At 44.0% G+C, this 20,935-nt stretch overlaps 1 protein-coding gene across 1 annotated transcript in view; it reads right to left on the bottom strand.

The window, feature by feature from the left end:
- The window catches only part of grin2ba (glutamate receptor, ionotropic, N-methyl D-aspartate 2B-a), a gene marked incomplete at its 3' end in the record, with an annotated part of 176,396 nt that overhangs the window by 8,996 nt on the left and 146,465 nt on the right, over positions 1–20,935 (bottom strand). The window contains exons 10-13 of the mRNA XM_080723629.1: positions 14,908–15,137; positions 14,070–14,230; positions 10,863–11,050; positions 5,239–5,477 (exon numbers count right to left, since the gene is read on the bottom strand). Coding sequence (XP_080579755.1) covers positions 5,239–5,477; positions 10,863–11,050; positions 14,070–14,230; positions 14,908–15,137 — 818 coding nt within the window. The remainder of the gene's footprint in view (positions 1–5,238; positions 5,478–10,862; positions 11,051–14,069; positions 14,231–14,907; positions 15,138–20,935) is intronic.

Genomic DNA, 20,935 nt, shown 5'->3' with positions numbered 1-20,935 from the left:
TTTTTTTTTTTCAAAAAAATATTTTCTGGGAGTACTGAAAGTTACAGGTAAGGTGAATGCGATATGAAATGTAAGCTTACCATAATCACAGTAATCCTTAATCATTTTCAATCATATTCAAGGGCTTTTGGAGAAATGAGACAGACAGAGCACTGCAGAGGGAAGGTGATTGTGTCAGACTCTGTGTACAGCTGGCAGCTGATGCCAATAAGTAGTAATTGGCCCCTTGCTAATGGATCAAAGGAAGGCAATTATGTCTCTCTGCACTGTCAACTAGCTCAGTGGTTCTCAACCTGTGGGTCGGGACCCCCAGGGGGGTCCTCAAATTATTTTGGGGGGGTCCCCAGATGATTCACTTAATGTGCAACATTGTTTTCTCTCTCAACAGTAAACAAATCAACATAAAGTTTAAGTGTATAGAGGGTATCTGCACATTTCGAAAGTGAAAAATTAAGGACTTTTTAATACCTCTAAAATGACAAATTAAACATTGGCCAAATTGTCAAATATTAAAGCCAGAAATTGTGAAAATAGCCGATCTACATGCTCACAACTCCTCGCGTTGCGAGGCGTTGTGAGCATGTAGATCAGCTATTTTCACAATAGAACCGTGTTATACAAAATATACTTCCTCAACTCTTCAGGGTCGGGGTCCCCAGTTAAAATATGATTATTTTGGGGGTCACGGCCTGAAAAGGTTGAGAACCAAGTGATAGAATGAATAGAATTTTTTTTTCTTCTTAATGCCTTGCCAAAAGATCGGATCGGGAAAGATCGGGATCGAATCGGAAGCAATAATATTTGATCGGTATCGGATCGGGAGCAAAAAAACCCTGATCGGGGCATCCCTAGTAGCCAATCAGGAGGGAATATGGGAAATGGGTCAGATCCATGTTGATGACATGACTGTAGAGATACTGTGTACCGCTTAGCGTGATTTTAGGGCAAAACCTCCACCGTCAGTCTGTCCGTCATGTCACACTTTTCTCCTACTCATGATATCTCTGTCACCGTTGCCCTGATCCATGCCAAACTTGGCACACACACTCCTTGGCTGCCAAACAACAACCTCCACCCACTAATTTCTCACATGGCCCTCATCTAGCGCCACCATGAGGCAGATTCTTGCAAAACACATTTTTGGACACTGCTTCTACACATTTTGCCCTAGAATCACGCAAAGCGGAACACAGTATCTCTACGGTCATGTCATCTAATGCATCTGTCCCATTTAGCGCCACCATCAGGATGATTTTTTCAAAACACATTTTTGGACACTGCTCCTACAGATTTTGCCCAAAATCACGTCATGTCATCAACATGGATCTGTCCCATTTCCCATATTCCCTCCTGATTGCCTACCATTGCCTTCCAAAGTTTGTGTATGTGACCTGACGGTCGCTTATCTCACGATTAGGGAGTCTTACTGGTTCTTATTAAAATAGCAAAACCTCACAATGATGCAGCACATTGTGAGCTTATAGAGCTTGTAGACTCAGTAACAAGTATAGTAATGACAATAATAGTAAAGAAAAACTAAAAACAAAACAGAAAATCAACATCAACATTTTAAATCCTGTTAGGAACCAGATGGACACAATATACGATCTCATTAAAACATACTGTAGAAGGAGAAAAACATTCTGTAGAAGGAGAGGCATGTTTCCACGTGAGTTGCATAAGAGTGTATCTTATCTAGCTATAGTAATGAAGGTCCTTTACATATGTTAGTTGTAGGTACTGTTTAATTGGCTCAGTTGGAATTCCCAAAAATGCTGTAAGACGTTTAGGATCAATTGTTAGACAGAAAGACTGATACGATTAAAATATTTTAGCACAGTACTCATATAGCTTGGGACACAGCCACAACATGTGGATACGAATCTGCAGAGGATTCCTCATCTATCTATTTGATAGAGGTGAGCAGTCATGCATGTAATAGATTCTATTATTGTACACTACATGCATCATGCACGTTGTAGTAAACCTCCGGCAACCTAGCATTTGTGTAGCATGCTCTGTGGAGGACTTTGCATTACAGAAGTCTGTGCCTCACATAGTACAGTACATACAGTATACAGTAGAAGATTGAACAGAGTCTAATATGGTCCCTGTGTTCGTTAGGGTTAGGGTTAGCGCAATGGGAGTCCTATACTTGGGCCCTAGGGCTGTGTCCGTCAGAATCAGCTGGTTTTCTGTATTGTTTATACAGTATACAGTATATATTTGGGGTTTCACAGAATACTAGTAAGACACCTGAGGGTGGAATGCGACCTCAGGGTGACATGCGACCTCGCCCTAAAGGGCGAGGTCGCGCCAATTCTTGACTATCTGGCCAACCACAGCGTTTCTCTGACGATTCTAGTTGTTATCATTCTGGGGGGAGTTTGTTCATGTTTTTGTGAGGGTATCAACCCTAGGAGACACGGGGAGAACATGCAAACTCCACACAGAAAGGCCCTATCGCCAACCCCACCTAGGGTGTGAGTGATAGGGCCTAAAAATGGAGATGTGGAGAACACTATATATGAAGATAGTCCAGTCCATCATGTCATATGGGACTACCGTCATAGACAGTAGCCATTGTTAGGCCGGAGTCAATGGCTGTCTGTCTGACTGTCTGTACAGGAAGTGATGTCACATGACATACTTTTTATGCCCATATATGAGTCATTCTGTACCACATCTCCATGTTTAGGCCAAACAGGTTTGCTCCATTTCTCCATGTATAGGTCCAAATGACCTCGCCCTAAAGGGCGAGGTCGCGCCAATTCTTGACCATCTGGCCAACCACAGCGTTTCTCTGACGATTCTAGTTGTTGTCATTCTGGGGGGAGTTTGTTCATGTTTTTGTGAGGGTATCAACCCTAGGAGACACGGGGAGAACATGCAAACTCCACACAGAAAGGCCCTATCGCTCACACCCTAGGTTGGGTTGGCGATAGGGCCTTTCTGTGTGGAGTTTGCCTAAACATGGAGATGTGGTACAGAAGGACTCATATATGGGCATAAAAAGTATGTCATGTGACATCACTTCCTGTACAGACAGTCAGACAGACAGCCATTGACTCCGACCTAACAATAGCTATGTCTATGACGGTAGTTCCATATGACATATTGGACTAGACTATCTCCATATATAGTGTTATCCACACCTCCATGTTAGGACTCATATATGGGCATAAAAAGTATGTCATGTGACATCACTTCCTGTACAGACAGTCAGCCATTGACTCCGGATTAACAATGGCTACTGTCTATGACGGTAGTCCCATATGACATATTGGACTAGACTATCTCCATATATAGTGTTATCCACATCTCCATGTTTAGACAGCCAATGACTCCGGCCTAACAATGGCTACTTTCTATGACGGTAGTCCCATATGACATGATGGACTGGACTATCTCCATATATAGTGTTATCCACATTTCGTGTAGCCGCCCTGTACAGGAAGTGATGTCACAACTCGCTGACATCACACTGACATCACAGAGGATACGGACGGTCACGAGGATACGGAAGGAAGGAAGGACACTCAAGTGACACGGTTCTTCAGAGTATATGCGACCTTCGGTCGCAACAACTATAAAAAACACTGTTTGATATTTGTGTTAGCAGTGGCTTTTCTACAACAGACATGCAGCTGTGAGCTCTGGTGTTGGTAGTTGTCCTAATCCATTCATGGTTTATTAACGTGACGTTGTCAAGTCACTCAGTGTAGGTGGGCCGCTGAAACAGCAGCATTCATGCCTGAAAGATTTTATTTTTTTTAAAGCAGAAAACAATATGGCTCTACGCTCAATGGTGACAACTACAGTGTGTAAATACTTTACTTGACTTACAATTGGTGAGCTAATTAATGTAGTTTGTTTAACAAGTTAGATTGTAGTCGTGACTTGTGACGTCCAGGGTACCAGCAGTCACTCCTAAGTTTATCCACAGTTTGGTAGGACACTTCAGTAGCTCTTGCAGTGATATCAATGTCATGTTTCTTACTCAACTTTATCTTATGCTTATCCAACAAAGGTGCAAGCGTGCAGCATCATTATAAACAAATGGGTTGTGATGTGAATGTAGGATCTTGTTAGAGCATGTAATCATAACGGATCCGAAGGATGGACAAAATTATGGTTGTTGTTGAACATAGATAGGACAGGCTTGAACAATTATTTTATTAACGTTTTATAAACATGTTATTTAACTTGGAGTTATTCCAAGTTAAATGAACTGAATGAATGAGATAGCACTTTTCATTTCACCCAATGGCACGGCAGCATGTAGGTCTGCTATGATTCATGGCTGCTGGGTTTAGTCCAATCAGAATGCAAAGCTGCCTTTCACAGCCAATCGATGACTGACTGTCATTCCACCATGCCCCTCCTTTTGTCCCACCTACATTAGTTCACCCTTTACTCGCTGGTTGTTTTCATGGCTTGCAAGTAGCGTTTTAATGATAAATGATTGTTTGTATTGGATGAAAAAAGCATATTTAATTGCTGAGGAAGATGTCACATGAAGATACAAAAATGAAATGTCAGACTTATAAATCGCACCTGAAGAGTATACTGTATCTTTCAGAAGTACCACGTCTTGGTACAGTTCTTGCATATATTTCCTATTTCATAGACAAATAGATGAACAAATTCCATTCGTTTGAACCTCCCACGCATGCTAGGTGGACATTTCCAATTAATTTCTGGCTATGGTCTAAAAGAAATTGACTTTCAACCATGTTTAAACTACTGACACTACTGTCAGTGTGTGATGATGTGATAATTTCCACCAATCTGTCTCTCCAGTCTCCAGTCAGTTTTACATTTTAAAATAAAACACATAGGCCTACTAATCCTAGTAATGAGTAATGACTAAGAACCGCTGGTTTAGAACTAATCAGAAGGTAAGTGGTTTGCCTTCCGGCCCCGGTCTATGTATCGAAGTGTCCCTGTGCAAGACACTTAACCCCTAACTGATCCCCCTGAACGCTCATCATAACCATCTGAGCAGCCTTCAGCTGGGTGATGCTGGAACTGAATTTTCCCTGCAGGATTAACAAGGTCTACAAATCAAAAATCTAATCAAATACAAGCCAGCCTCATGACCTTCAAAACCCATTTAGTGATGTTTTCTGGCACAGAAATAAGCGCGATCAAACTTCCGCCACCTACACGGTTCCTTGCCTCCTCCCCTCCCCTCCCCTCCCCCTCCCCTCCCCGCCCCTCCCCTCCCCGCCTCACCCTGCTGATGGAGAAGACCCATCCGGGCTGACCGGTGCAGACGCCCATGAAGCAGAAGCGCAGCTGCCAGTAGAACCAGTGTTCACAGATGAAGGTGATCATGGACAGGGCCATGGCGGCCCCCAGCATGTAGAAGACCCCCGCCATGTTGTCCACGTCCAGCTGGCTGGACATCACCTCGTTCTTCTCGTGGTGGCAGATCCCCGTCAGCCACAGTGCCTCCAGCTCCTCCATCTCACCTGCACGGGAGGAGGAGGAGGAGGAGGTGGAGGGAGGCGGGTGGAGAAGGAAGAAGAATTAGAAGAAGAATTTACCTGCGTCATCCCACGAGGGAAATTCAGTTTTCAGCTTAACCCAGCTGAACCCAATGCTGCACAAGGAGCACGGGGGAGGGGAGCAGTTAGGGGTTAGGTGTCTTGCTCATGGACACTTCGACACATAGCTGGAGCTGGAATCGTACCTGCGGCCTCTGGGACCTCCGGAGTCCTAGGTATGGACACTAACCATTCAGCTATGGCCGCCTCAAGAAGGGGTGTCAGCGGAGGGGGAGGTAAAAGGGGGGAGGGGGGATTGGGGGCATGAGAGGCGATGAAGGGGTGGAAAGAGCGAACAGACGGTGAAGAAAGAAAGAAGAACGGAAAGGGAAGGATGGAGGTGAAGAAGTGACGAAGAAGAAAGGAAAATGGACAGAGAACAGTAAGGAATGAAAGGGACGAATGACAAAAAGCGAGGGATAGAGAGAGGAAAGCAGAGTTCAAAGCAGATGAGGATGGAGCAATGAGAATGGATGTATATGTGTGTGTGTGGGTGGGGGGGGCATATTTTTGTTTTTTTCGTCCATAATTGAACGGGGGATTGAAATAAAAATGAGGGTGTGTGTGTGTGTGTGTGTGGGGGGGGGGGGGGGGTGTTACGGAACATAAAAAGATAAAAGAGGAAGGAAGGAGCATGATGTAACAACAGGACAGGGTGTTGGAGGGACACCAGGGAAAGAGTGAGTGATGCAACCAGAGAGAGAGAGAGAGAGAGAGAGAGAGAGAGAGAGAGAGAGAGAGATAGGAGGTGATAATGGGTGGTTTGGGGTGGGGGGGAGGTGCAGAAAGAATGACAGAATTCAGAAGTTACAGTATGCGCACCACTCAGGATGTCAAAGTACATTTCACGGGCAGAGGGGACAAACAATTAAAAGCAAGTAAGTTGTGAGAGTGGCCAGGCAGTTGCATATTAATTGCACATGGTTCACTCTTCAGATGCATGAGACACACACACACACACACACACACACACACACACACACACACACACACACGCACGCACGCACGCACGCACGCACGCACACACGCAAGCACGCACGCACGCACGCACAAGGTAGGTGCTTACGCTACAGTATGTAAATGCTTTGGTGCCAATATATGGTATGTACTGTATAAGTGTGTGAGTAAATATGTATGCATGTGTGCATGTGTTGAATGCATGGGTGAATTTGTATGCATACATGTACATGTAGTGTATCTGCACACAGAATGTGTGTGTCATTAGTATGCGTGTTGATGAACTATCAGTGGACGTAGTGTGTGTGTGTGTGTGTGTGTGTGTGTGTGTGTGTGTGTGTGTGTGTGTGTGTGTGTGTGTGTGTGTGTGTGTGTGTGTGTGTGTGTGTGTGTGTGTGTGTGCGTCTGTCTGTGTGTGTGTGTGTGTGTGTTCCTATTTGTGTTCCCATGTGTCTGAGACCGGTCTCTGAGCCTCTGGTCTCTTTGTGGGTCACCTTCTGTTTCATCAGTAGCCGTTCTGTATCAAAGCAGACTGTGGCAGGTCAGGCATTTGGTTCATTAATCATACATTCACATGTCAGCACTGCTTTCATACTGGAGTCCCTCACCAATAGCCTCCGCAGCACATACACACACACAGGGGCGTCACACCAAATTCTGGGCCCTGGGTACAAGGATTCACTGCGGGCCCCCCATGAATGTTAACTATTGAAAAATAGCAGATATACAAGCTCACAGCGCGGCACCGAGTGCCGCGCTGCAAGCTTGTATATCTGCTATTTTTGAAAAATCGTGAAATTGTGTGCAAGAAACCTATGTCAAGGACCCCCAAGATGATATGTATTTGGCCACGGACCCCGATCTCAAAATATTTAGTTCCAGGGACCCCCAGAAGCAAAATTTAAGTTAGAAGTGTTCGCTTAAAAAATACAGATATTCAAAGATTTTCACACATTTTCACAACTTTTCAAAAATAGCAGATCTACAAGCTCGCAGCGCGGCACTCGGTGCCGCGCTGTGACCTTGTATATCTGCTATTTTTCAATAGATAAAGTTATTAGGGCCCCTCCACCTTGGGCCCCAGTAACTCAGTCCCACTTTCCTACCCCTTGTGACGCCCCTGCACACACACACAGAGAGATGACGTGAACAACACACATGATCACATTAACGTTTACACTTTGTCCTAGGACGGAGCATAAATTAAGCAGAACACTGTGAGGGGTTTGTCGATGGCAGCAGCATTTCAATGACTTCAATGACAGACGTCCAGCTAAGTCTACAACAAATCAGTAACCCCCCGCCATGCGAGGGCCCACCAGATGCTGCTTTCTGTTTCCAGGTCCTGACGTTTAACACACACCAGTTCATGGTGAGAGGCCTCTATCCTCACCCTGTCCTAAATCAGTGGTTCTCAACCTTTTCAGGCTGTGACCCCCAAAATAATCACATTTTAACTGGGGACCCCCCACCCTGACGAGCACTTTGTATAGCACAGTTATATTGTGAAAATAGCGCAACACCTCACGTTGCAAGGCGTTGTGAGCATGTAGATCGGCTATTTTCACAATTTCTGCCTCTAATATTTGACAATTTGGACAATGTTTTCTTGTTTAATTTGTAATTTTAGAGGTATTAAAAGTCCTTAAATTGTCACTTTAGAAATGTGCATATACCCTCTATACACTTATATGGCTAGGGTTTGCAGTAAGTGTTAATTAAGACCAACATGTATACCCTAGGAGCCACATCCCTGGTAATCAAGGAGTGAATCAGTCCTCACACCAATCTGCAATGTGCCTTTTATGATCATAACATATATTTCGTGTAAAAGGGATATTGTGGTCTGAAGGTGACACAAGAGAAAAGCCCATAGGGTCACGTATATACAATAGGTTCATCCTTTGCGGAGCAGCAAATTCCATGGCAATCCAACCGGCATTAGTATGTCCAGTGATGGACGGATGAACAGACAGACATCGAGCATCCTTAGTGCCCAGGCCCTCCATGTGAGTCCACCAGGCCCTCCATGTGAGTCCACCAGGCCCTCCATGTGAGTCCACCAGGCCCTCCATGTGAGTCCACCAGGCCCTCCATGTGAGTCCCATCCCTTTCTAGGCCACCAGGAGGGGAGTGTATGGAGAGGCGGGGCAAAGTGACATTGAAATCCTGAGAGGGGTGAGAGAGGGAGACGGCCGCTTTGTACGTATGTGTATCACTGCCGGTGCAGAGGCACAGGGGATGTTACCGCGCGCTGACCCATATTCAAACACACATACAGACGTATGCACACACACACACACACACACACACACACACACACACACACACACACACACACACACACACACACGCGCGCGCATACACACACGCGCGCGCATACACACACACCTGCACACCTATGTACTCAACCTCATTTAATACACACACACCTTTGAAGGAGTGCACAAGGGCCAAAAGTTAGAAAGTAAACAACACATACTTTTGTTTTGATCAATATGTTTAGACAGATGAGCAATGCCTCTGAACGTTATTGACTTGTATGTAGGCTGATAAAAACTAAAACTATACCCAAAGAGAACATAGATTAGATAGAATTCTCTCTCTCTCTCTCTCTCTCTCTCTCTCTCTCTCTCTCTCTCTCTCTCTCTCTCTCTCTCTCTCTCTCTCTCTCTCTCTCTTTCTCTCACATACACACACACACACACGTTCCCCTCTCGCTTCTGCATTTACCAAGTCTCACAAGGTTGACCCATATTCAGATTGTCACCGGCATGCACGCACACACGCATGCCACACGCACACGCACACGCACACGCACACACACACACACACACACACACACACACACACACACACACACACACACACAGGGTCTAGAAATACACCAGGAGCCATACTGGCAGTCCTAACTGGGACACACTATACTGGGCCCTGGAGGGCCCTTGGTTCTGGATGCTCACAACACACTGGAGCATGCCCAAATAAACTAGTTACAACAGACGCACACACACAGCGCAAACCTACTTCCAATGTACTTCCAAAGCCATTCCGAGCGGTGTTGTAAATCAAGCTGGGGCATTGCGAATTTAGACTCTTATAGTCGATAAACACAGCATATAACCATCATCTGTGATGCTTTGACTTGTTTATGACAATGAATTTTTGATTTGAGACTTTATGAGTTCAAAGAATGAGCATTTTCAACACGTTTCATTTCGTCTCCCCCGCTCAGTCAGGGATTCATTAATGGTCCTACAAGAGATGGCAGCGAGCAAAGTGTGTTTCGCCAGAACAAGCCCCAGAGAGCGTGGACATTTTCCCATAAAAGCCGAGCGTGATCATAAAGTATACTGCCCCTGTGGTGGAGTTAAATCTCAACGCGTATTCTCAGCAGTATTGTCTCACCTTCCGCTGTCTATACTTGATGGATGTCGAAGTGGGCTTACATTACATGACTTTCCAAACGAATTAACGGGCCACCAAAATTGCAACCCCCAGACAAATGACTTGGCTCGAAGAGCCGTGAGAAAGGCTCTGAGAAGAAAAGGCAAAGGCATTTTCTTCCTAAACTGACAGCTCATACCCTGGACAGACCAGCAGGTTTGTCTACAGAGAACTCTTCTTGGCAATATAGCATTGTGACAAAAATATGTTATGCATATATTTCACAGTTATTCATGTTACAGATCAAATAAACCTCAGCTACTGTAAGCGGTGGACAGTTTGATCTTTGCGGTATCGCTGGTGTATTTTCTGAAAAGGAACATGAATATTATAAAGGACAAAAGGAGGAAATTAACAAGTTGGGTTGCACTTGACCATACAGTATATATACACCCATATGTACATGATGTTGTTTCAAGGTTGTCAGGCCATTGCAGATATTTTGTTTTGGGTGTGTCTCTCCTTTGTGGATCAAAATGAAAAAGTGACACATGTAAAAAGTAAATGATATGAACATGTTACTGAACTAGAGATGTAGACACCATAGCAGGTAAGCTCAAACAAGGGCAGACGTGAACTGCACTCTGATTGGACAACTTGGAAGCACTGTGGTCCAGCAACAAGAAGTCAATTTTTTTTGGGAAGGAATAACATTAAACTATATTTCTTTTAATATCATGGTTACACTAAAGTCAATTTATTTGAATAAACGCTGTCCTTTGTGAACAAATATGGATACAGGCATTGATAAACGAAAATTGTGCAGATCAAATATACATAAAAGCATACAGGGTACTTTATATTCTATTAATGGACTATGGAAAACGAGTACACAAAAGCAAGTCACTGCATATTAATAACATTGTTAATGAACTAAACCAAACATAGCTTCTTGTGTGGTCTTACCATCTCCAAAAAGCTGCAAGATGGCCAGGTCCACGTGTCTCTTCCAGAGAGACTCCTTCTGGATGGCAATGCCATACCCTGTTGTGGCAAAGATGTAGCCGCTACCGATGGTCACCAGCTTACAGCCCTCGTCCCTGCCAGCCATGTAGTTCAGCACAGCCGCGTCGTAGATGAAAGCATCCAGTTTGCTGACATGGTAATGAGAGAAGAAACAGAGAGAGAGAGAGAGAGAGAGAGAGAGAGAGAGAGAGAGAGAGAGAGAGAGAGAGAAAGGAAGAGAGAATTAATTTGTGTGGAGGAGCCAGACACCACAGTTACGTTCCAATTAACCTGTTAAGTAGAACTACTAAGCTGCTGATAAGTGTAATAGACTTCCACTTACTTTGCCAAAGGCTAGAGTTGGCACATAGTGCCGCACAGAGACATACTTGATGAAAAGTGAAGAAGCTCAAAGGAAAAGGAAAAAAAGACAGAGAGGAATGGGAGCGGGTTTTGATAGTGAAATATATTTTAACCCCTGAATGTTTGAAAAAAAGACACCATAAGTGAAATAAGTGGATGAAAAACAGATATTGAAACATATTACACAATACGTACCATTTGAACTCAAATTAGATCAGGTACACTATCAGTTGCGCTGCTACAGTAACTAGTAACCACTTTCTAATATTTAATATTTCAACAGTCAGTCTGTGTGCGTGCGTGTGCTTGCTGAACTGAATGGTTTAAAATTGTTTATTTGCAGTTTACAGTTTACAGTTTAGGCATTTAGCAGACGCTTTTAATCCAAAGCGACTTACAATAAGCAGATAAAACATCACAATAATAAACAAGATAATATGTCAGTACATCAACAGCAGTATATGTCAGTACATCAATTTGCTCTTCTAGAGCCAACAGACAGTTGTCATTGAACTGGAAATAACAATTTTGTTTCTTTGTCTAATTTCACAACAGTGACAGTGACCACTGGGTCTGCTTCTTCTTTTGGCTAATTCCCACCAGGGTTTCCACAGCTGATCACCTGTTTGTTTCCATCTGCTTCTGTTCTCTGCATCTTCCTCTGTCACTCCAGCCACCTGCATGCCATCTCTCACCGCATCCATAAACAACCTTCCTCTTCTCCTCATTCCTGGCAGCTCTATCTTTAGCATTCTCCCAATGTACGGTATGTACCCCTCATCCCTCCTCTGCCCAAATCATCTCAACCTCACCTCTCTTGTTTTATCCCAAACCTTCTGACCTGGGCTGATCCTCTGATGTAGTCATTTATGATCTTGTCCCTGCTTGTCACTCCTAATGAGAATCGTAGCCACCTCCAGTTCCACCTGCTGTCTTTTCACCATTTCCAAGCCGTACAGCATGGCTAGTCTCACTACCGTCTTATACATCTTCCCTCTCAATCTGTTGGTACCCTTCTGTCACAAATCACTCCTAATACCTCCATCCGTTCCATCCTGCCTGCACTCTCTTGCCTGTACTCTCTTCACCTCTCTTCCCATTATTTGAATATTTGACCCCAGGTATTTATACTCCTTCACCTCCGTCACCTCTACTCCTTGCATCCTCACTGTTCCACTGTCCTCCTTTTCGTTCACACACACACACACACACACATATTACTTGGTTGCTGCTGACAGTGCCCACCGGGTGACGGAGATTAGCGACACGCGGATGTCAGGCAGGCACACACCGTGGGACTGCAAAGCATGCCCGCGACGGCGCACTTCGTCCCATGACCAAGGCTTAGCTACTACATCTTCTCTCATTAGTACTGTGTGAATTGATCAATGGAATGAGTAACATTGGTGTTGCATTGGGATGTCAAACTCAAATGCACAGGGGGCCAAAATTGTAAAAATGTTACAAGTCGAGGGCCGGACTGGTTCAATGTTTATTCAAACGCGGGCTTGTGGTCACGGGCCCTCGATACGCGCCAATGCACAAGCAGTGCATTGTGGGACTTGTAGTATTATGGTGGTGCATGTGTAACAGAGTGACACATTGCCTCAGCCTGATGGCATCAAAAGTCTAATATTTCCCCCAGTCCATAGAGATATCCCTTTGGTCTGATGGGTAAGATGTTGGACTTTCATGTGGGAGACTTTGGTTCGAATCCCAGGCATTGCATGTGCAATATACCAGTGGCCAGTGGGACAAATCTAATAGTAATTAAATATCATCCCGCGGGCCGAAGATAATTCAATCAAGGGCCTGATTTGGCCCCCGGGCCTTGAGTTTGACATATGTGCATTGGAACCCCGAATGCACACACACACACACACACACACACACACACACACACACACACACACACACACACACACACACACACACACACACACACACACACACACACACGTCATGGGGCATGACCGTATGCCCTGCCCCTTGGATAATGCTGTGCATGACTGAAGGACAGTGGTGGGAAAATTACTAAAATTCTTTACTTAAGTAAAGGTAACAATACCACAATGTATAAAAACTCCATTACAAGTAAAAGTCCGGAATTCAAAATTTACATGAGTAAAAGTACAAAATGATTGGCATCAAAATGTACTCAAAGTGCCAAAAGAAGTAGAAAAAGAAGTAGAAAAACCAGAAAATAGCAGATCTACAAGCTCACAACTTGATCTTATAGATCGTCTATTTTCAAATGGTCGAAATGTATGGGTTACTGTATGTTTAGTAATAATAATCAATCTACAAAGTAACTGGTAACTAAACATCCATTCAAATAAAAGTATTGGAGTAAAAGTACAATATTCGGATCTGAGATGTGGAGTAGAAGTAAATGTACTGGAAAATTGGAAATACTTGAGTAAAGTACAAATACCTCAAAATGTCACTTAAAGGAGTAGTTCACCCCCAAAATGATTTTTTTTCTATTGATTAGTCACGCCATGGAGACTAGAGTTCAATAATATTTTTTAGTTTTTTGTCGCATTCCTAAGACAAAAATGTGATAACAATAAATTTACCCCCATCCGGAATCAATGGGGGTAAATTTACTCTAATAGTTTTTTTGTCCTTAGGAATGTGACAAAAACCAAAAAATATTATTGAACTCTACTCTCCATGGCAATGAGTAATCAATAGAAAAAAAGTAATTTTGGGGGTGAACTACTCCTTTAAGTACAGTACGTGGGGTAAATGTTCCAGCACTGCTGAACGAAGGCCCTTTCATGGTGTTGTGCAGCTCCTTACCCGGCCTTGAGACTCCCCAGGGCGTCGTTGACGTTCCTCTGGTGGAACTTGACCATGTAGGAGTGCATCTCTGGGTAGTTGTTCCTGATGTTCCTCTCTGTGCTGCCATTGGGCACCGTGCCAAAGCGGAATGGGGGTGAGAAGGCGTAGGGTCTTTGGAACTATATGGACCAGAGAGAGTCAAGTATATCGTCACTGTGGGGTGGAAAGAAACGTTCGTTTTGCATTTATCATTTTACAAATGATTTAAACTTGTTAAAACAGCCGATCTACAAGCACACAGTGACTCGCACCATGAGGCTGATGATATTATATTATATATATATATATATATATATATATATATATATATATATAACACAGTGACGATATTATATTTTTACAGCTTACATACATTATAAGCTTTTTTGCATTATAAATGCTTTATAGTCTGAAGACTTGTCTACCCTCAATGACCATACAGGCTTATGCAAAGGCTAAAATGTCATTTAGATTTTTATATAGATTGATGCCAGGTCATTGTTGACTTGGCATCCTTTATTTTATAGTTTTGATTAAATCTTTTGGTTATTCTACTGTTAGTCTGACAATTGGTCTACCTACGTTTCTTTTCTACCTACGTTGTTAGATTACTATTTCTATGCATATGATGTATTACCTTGTGCTGTCCTTGCTTACTGTAAATCGCTCTGGATTAAATGCCTAATTTGTAAATTGTACAAATTATTAGTACATGTACAAGTGATTAAAGAGGACAAAAGTGAAAAACAACTGATTTTTTTTAAGAAAGCTTATCCATCCATCCATCCATCCATCCATCCATCAACAGTGCACCTACCTTCTTGTCTGAGAGACCAGTCACCTGGTCCACATACTCCTCCTGGATCATGAAGGCAGCCAGGTTAGCAGTGTAAGAGGCCAGGAAGATGACAGCGAAGAAGGCCCACACCGACACCATGATCTTACTGGTGGTTCCCTTAGGGTTCTGGACCGGCACAGAGTTGTTGAACACCAGACCCCATAGCAGCCAAATGGCCTTACCGATGGTGAATGATGGACCATGAGGCTCTGAGAGATGACAAAACAAATACACACACAGGAAGTTAACAAGATGTAGCAGGATACAATACACTTTGTTCGAAGAATATTTCACAGCTGAGGACATGGTTTGGTCCCAAACTAAAGAAGGGATATGTTTTTTTTACTGTTTATCATAGAGTAACGTCACTCGTTCATCCCCTGGGCCGCGGAAGATTTTATTACCTTGGGTCTTAAAATCTTCTCATATAAGCATTGCGGTCCAAAAATAATAACAAACTGCCTTAGAGATCTGTATTGTGTATGATAGTCAGTCACTCATATCTGACTGATGCAGTCTGTTTCAAAAATGTAACTAATTCGGGGGCAGTATTAGCGTTTTTCGCTGTCAGTTGATTCTTCATATCCATATCCAAACCGCCAGGACCATTTGTTTATTTTTGGAACACAGTTCTTATTTGACATGATATAAAAAAAAAGGTCTATGGGAATTCAGAAAATGTGACTCAGCTAGGATGCATACATTACATCAGACTTTGGTGCTCTATTGTCGCAACATTATTGTTTTAAAAGCATGTGGCTAGAACTAGTAACTATTCAGTAGAAACTTAACATGTGATTATGTTATATTATTCTTTTTACAATGAAACTTGTGTTTTGGCTCTGTGGATGAGTGACCATCAGGACATGTCTGGAAGTGGCCTGACTCATTCCAGCCGTTATGCTGTGATTAGCGCTTGGACCGTCAAGCTGTTGTATTGAGCGTTTGCAAATCCGGCATCTCTGTGCAGATGGTAGAGCTTTTCCAGCTTCCTTTGTGAACTTAGCCAGAGAGTTAGCCAAATGAGCTGTATAACAAATCAGCAAATTTGCAGTCAGGCCACTGATAAATTATCACTCTAGAGCATCTGAGTCTAAACTTCAATCTGCAAAGTCCCACGGCAAAAGGAGGAGAAAACGAAGAGAGAGAGGGGAGGGAAAGAACGCTGCACAGAAGAGAACAGCACTTTAGGGAGACGTACGCCTTCAACCAGAACATGATGAGGGATGAGTGGAAAGGGGAATAAAAGATAGCTGTTGTCTCTATATATAGACACATGGTGGGAAGACATTGATTTTATCTTTTTTTTTTTGTATTCCTTATCTTTCCGCCAGAGGAGATATGATGGAGAACTAGCCCTTTGCCGCCAGAGCTGACATGTGATTTGTGAATATGGAAATTCTTTGCAAAAAAAGAAAGTCTTTGGTGTGAAGTCAGCAGGTTCAGAGGCTTCACCTGCAGTGGGAGCAAGGCCGGTGCAAATGGAGAGTGGACTAGAGCAATGTAGAGGGTGAGAATGAGGGCACGGGGTCAGGGAGGTTGTCTAGCCAACACACAGAAGTGTTTGCACACTGCAGCATTCTCAGTGAAAACAGCATACATTAAATTGTCATGCTTTTTGTTATTTGCATGTACAGTAGATCCCTACAGATAGGCATTTAACCAATAACCTTCTGGGCATGTCATGATAGGCAAACATTTGGTGAAAATATAGGCACACATTCCGCAAAAATAGCACAACTACAAGCTCACAATGCATTAGGGCTGTAATCTAGCCCTGTTTTAGGGATTCGAACTTCGGGGGGATTTTCCGAACGGACCATCGAACCTTAGATGGTTCGTTCAATTGAATAAAAACCGAACGTTCGAACCATCGAACGTACTGTACCTTTAACCAGCTAAACAGTGTAGGAAATGTTTTAAATGCGCTGTTTTATCCATTGAAAACGCGTGGATGCGTGGCCGCATTAACACCTAGGCTAACACTTGGAAAATCCAACCCAATCGGAGATAATGTTGCGCAGTTTGTTGACGGACAGGCTCAAAGTATAGCGGAGTTGCACGGATGATGATTAGACTTGGTGACTGTGTCGGAGCGCGTCGCGTTCGGGCTGAACTGGTCTCGATGTAACAACCCCAGAAATCGCATTATAGATCCATTAGGGGGTTGCAATGAAATCCATCTTTGCTCATGCTTAGGAGAAAGGCTGTTTAATCTTTGGGTGCATGGATGGGTGTTCGCTGTTCAGAGCGCACACACACGTCTGTCTCTGCCCAGCTCAGCTGCTTTCACTCTACTGTCATCAAGCGTGTGTGCGCGGCCCCAAATAGGAGCGGAATGGGAGCGGAGGACGGTCCTTGATCGCTCCAAGCTGTTCTGGTGTATTTTATAACTACTATAACGGTCACCATTAACTGTTAGTGTTTACCGGTAGGCCTAACTTATTTCGTATTTGGCTATCTCTACTACTGTGATATTCTGAATAGGCCTATCACATTATGATAATTATTTTTCGTGTAAAAAAAAAGAAGGAAAAAAAAAAAAAAAACTGAACCCATTAATTTCGAACTTCGATTGCCAACGTAACGAACGAACGAACGTTCGAATCCCCGAAGGTTCGCTTGCAGCCCTACAATGCATCACGTTGTGGCACGTTGTGAGCTTATGTACTGTACATCTGCTATTTTGGGCATTTTCGAGATGTGGTGAGATTTGGTGTAGAGGGAAGGAGGAGGCCAGGGGAAAGCACAGACCCTGGGGAACCCAGAAATCCATGTATATAGGTGGTTAAACTGAGCAATATGATCTCTGTTCAGCAAACAGTCATGTTAGCTGCATGGGTGACCAGCTTGTCTCTGCATGGTGCAGAAACCCAAAGCTCCTGTAAAGAATGAGACTTTACCTGCTGTAGTCTCATTCTTTACATGACCTTTCTGAAGGGATAGCCGGCTGCTTGCAGGAAAGAGTGATAATACTGGATCATCTACCACTTATACAGAAACAAAGCCAAACATCCCACACAATGCAAAAAGAAAAAACTCAACTTCAGATTGCCTTCCCATCTGTCTGTTTTGTGTGTTCAGATGCGGAACAAAAAATAAAATAAAATAAAGAGTGAGAGAGACAGAAGGGGGAGGAGATAAAAAAAAAGAAAGAAACCCAGGGGAGAACTCGTCTGTATCCATTTACATCTAAATCCTCACATTATAAGTTATACCCCACAGGTACTCTTGCCGTGTGTGTGTGTGTGTGTGTGTGTGCGCGTGTTATTCGTGTGTGTGTGTGTGTGTAGACCTACCACCTGTGCCCTGGATCCAATCCCTTCTCCACTCTTCCAGACGATCGCACCTGACCTACTCCCCTTCATAACCGCCATCATCAACAGTTCTGTAACTTCAGGCTGTGTCCCAGCTGCCTTCAAGACAGCCAGAGTATCACCACTCCTCAAGAAACCAACTCTTGACGCCTCGGACGTCAAGAACTACAGACCGGTATCCCTCCTCTCATTTCTTTCAAAAACCCTTGAACGTGTGGTCTCTAACCAGCTTTCTCTCCATCTCTCACAGAACAACCTGCTGGACCCCAACCAGTCAGGTTTTAAACCGGCCCATTCCACAGAAACGGCACTCCTAGCAGTCACAGAAGCACTCCATGCTGCCCAGGCTGCATCCCACTCTGCAGTCCTGATTCTTCTGGATCTATCAGCGGCATTCGACACAGTGAATCACCAGCTGCTCCTGGACACCCTTGCTGACCTAGGCATCACCGGGACGGCACTAAAGTGGTTCTCCTCCTACCTGTCGGACCGGACCTACCAGGTCTCATGGAAAGGTTTGCTTTCATCCCCCCGAACCCTCCAAACGGGAGTCCCCCAGGGATCCGTACTTGGCCCTCTGCTGTTCTCCCTGTACACCAAATCCCTTGGTGCTGTAATCTCTGCTCACAATCTATCATATCACTGCTACGCTGATGACACTCAACTGTTTTTGTCCTTCCCCCCTTCTGCCACCCAGGTGGAAGAGCGCATTGCTGCATGTCTGGCCGACATCTCACAGTGGATGTCAGCCCACCACCTCAAGCTGAACCCGGACAAGACGGAGCTACTCTTCTTCCCAGCTAAGTCTTGCCCCATGCAAGATCTCACTATTTCCATAGATAATGCATTGGTGACTTCAGTTCCGACTGCTAGAAACCTTGGTGTGGTCCTGGACACCCAGCTATCATTTAAGGCACATATTGCATCAGTCACCCGGTCCTGTAGGTTCACACTCTATAACATCCGTAAAATCAGACCGTTCCTCACCCAGGAGGCAGCGCAGCTCCTCATTCAGACATCTGTCATATCAAAACTCGACTATTGTAACTCTCTCCTCACTGGTCTCCCGGCATGTGCACTTAAACCTCTCCAACTGATCCAAAATGCCGCGGCACGACTGGTCTTCAACCAGCCTAAGTTCTCACATGTCTCTCCCCTTCTCCGCAGCCTCCACTGGCTCCCGGTTGCGGCCCGCATGGAATACAAAACACTGATGCTGACCTTCAAAGCAGCCAAAGGTATGGCTCCTCCATACCTCCAAAAGCTGATCAACCCCTACACCCCCACTCGTTCACTTAGATCAGCCAACAAAGGGATGCTGACCGAACCCTCGCTAAAAACTCCAGGGCAAAAATCCACTCGTCCGAGACAGTTTGCCCTCTTGGCTCCCAAGTTGTGGAATAAACTCCCTGTCGCACTTAGAACAACGGACTCACTCGCTACCTTTCGCCGTGGACTGAAGACTCACCTTTTCAGACTCCACCTAAACCCTTAGCACTACAGTAAAATCAATGACCATACATGAAGCGAGTTAACATTTGTTTGTTAGGTTTCTTTAGAACTTGATTATATTGTGTTTTTCTCTAGATAGATATCCATTTACATTGTTATATTGCTGTTAATGTACTGACCTATTATCTTGTTTATTATTGCGATGTTGTATCTGCTTATTGTAAGTCGCTTTGGATTAAAAGCGTCTGCTAAATGCCTAAACTGTAAACTGTAAACTGTGTGTGTGTGTGTGTGTGTGTTAAGGCATTCACCAACTATTCGAATATTCGAATATCAAAGTCACTATTCCACGTTGTTCACCAAAGTCGAATATTCGCTTATTTTTATTTTTTTTATTGTTTTCTCTTTAAAAAATATATAGTTTATAAAGCTTGGCTAGATAGGAAGTCATAAGTTGTCAAACCTTTTTAGGCAGTGTTGAGATATGTGATCTAAACTGTACATATGACTTAACTCTTATTGTGAAGTGCGGAACCGGAAGTGTTACCCCGGAAGCACTTGCTGGTTACTATAAAAGCTGTGTTAATAAAACTACCCTCAGTTCTGTGTGAGCTGAGTTCCAGCACAAAGCTGTTGCCTCCCGGTGTGTCATTTGTTAGATCCTCCGTCTGTTTATTTTTCACTTAGAGTATTCCTGGTACAATTATAGAGCTGCTGCTACACTCTTAACAGGTTATGGTGCCCAGGTACAGGATTCTTTTCGAGGTGAAATGCGTGTTGGCGTGCTAGGCTAACACAGTCAAACAACATGGCGGCGCGTGACTACAGCAACCGCTGGTCAAGGCTATGTTTTGATGGAGACGAACAGAGGTATGAGCTTTGGGAGGCTAAGTTTTTGGCTCATCTCTTATTACAAGGGTTAAAGGATACGATCCTAAATGAACCCGAGGCACCCGCGCCCCATGTTGAGGGGGTAGTCGGCAACGACGACAACGAAGAAGGAGAGGACGACGACGAGGATAAGAATGCCTTAGCATACGCCGAGCTGATCCAGTTTCTGGACGACAAAAGCCTGTCGCTGGTTATGCGAGAGGCTGCTGATGATGGACGCAAGGCTCTTAGAATCCTCAGAGACTATTACGCAGGTAAAAACACGCTGCAGATTATTAGTCTATATACTGAACTGACTTCACTGCAAAAGTTATCGAGTGAAAGTGTAACTGACTACGTAATCCGCG

The sequence above is a fragment of the Nannobrachium achirus genome (assembly GCF_963921795.1).
Source record: "Nannobrachium achirus genome assembly, chromosome: 4".
Lineage (NCBI taxonomy): Eukaryota > Metazoa > Chordata > Actinopteri > Myctophiformes > Myctophidae > Nannobrachium > Nannobrachium achirus.
The sequence above is the reverse complement of the archived record's forward strand: the minus strand, read 5'-3'. Positions and strand labels throughout refer to the sequence as shown.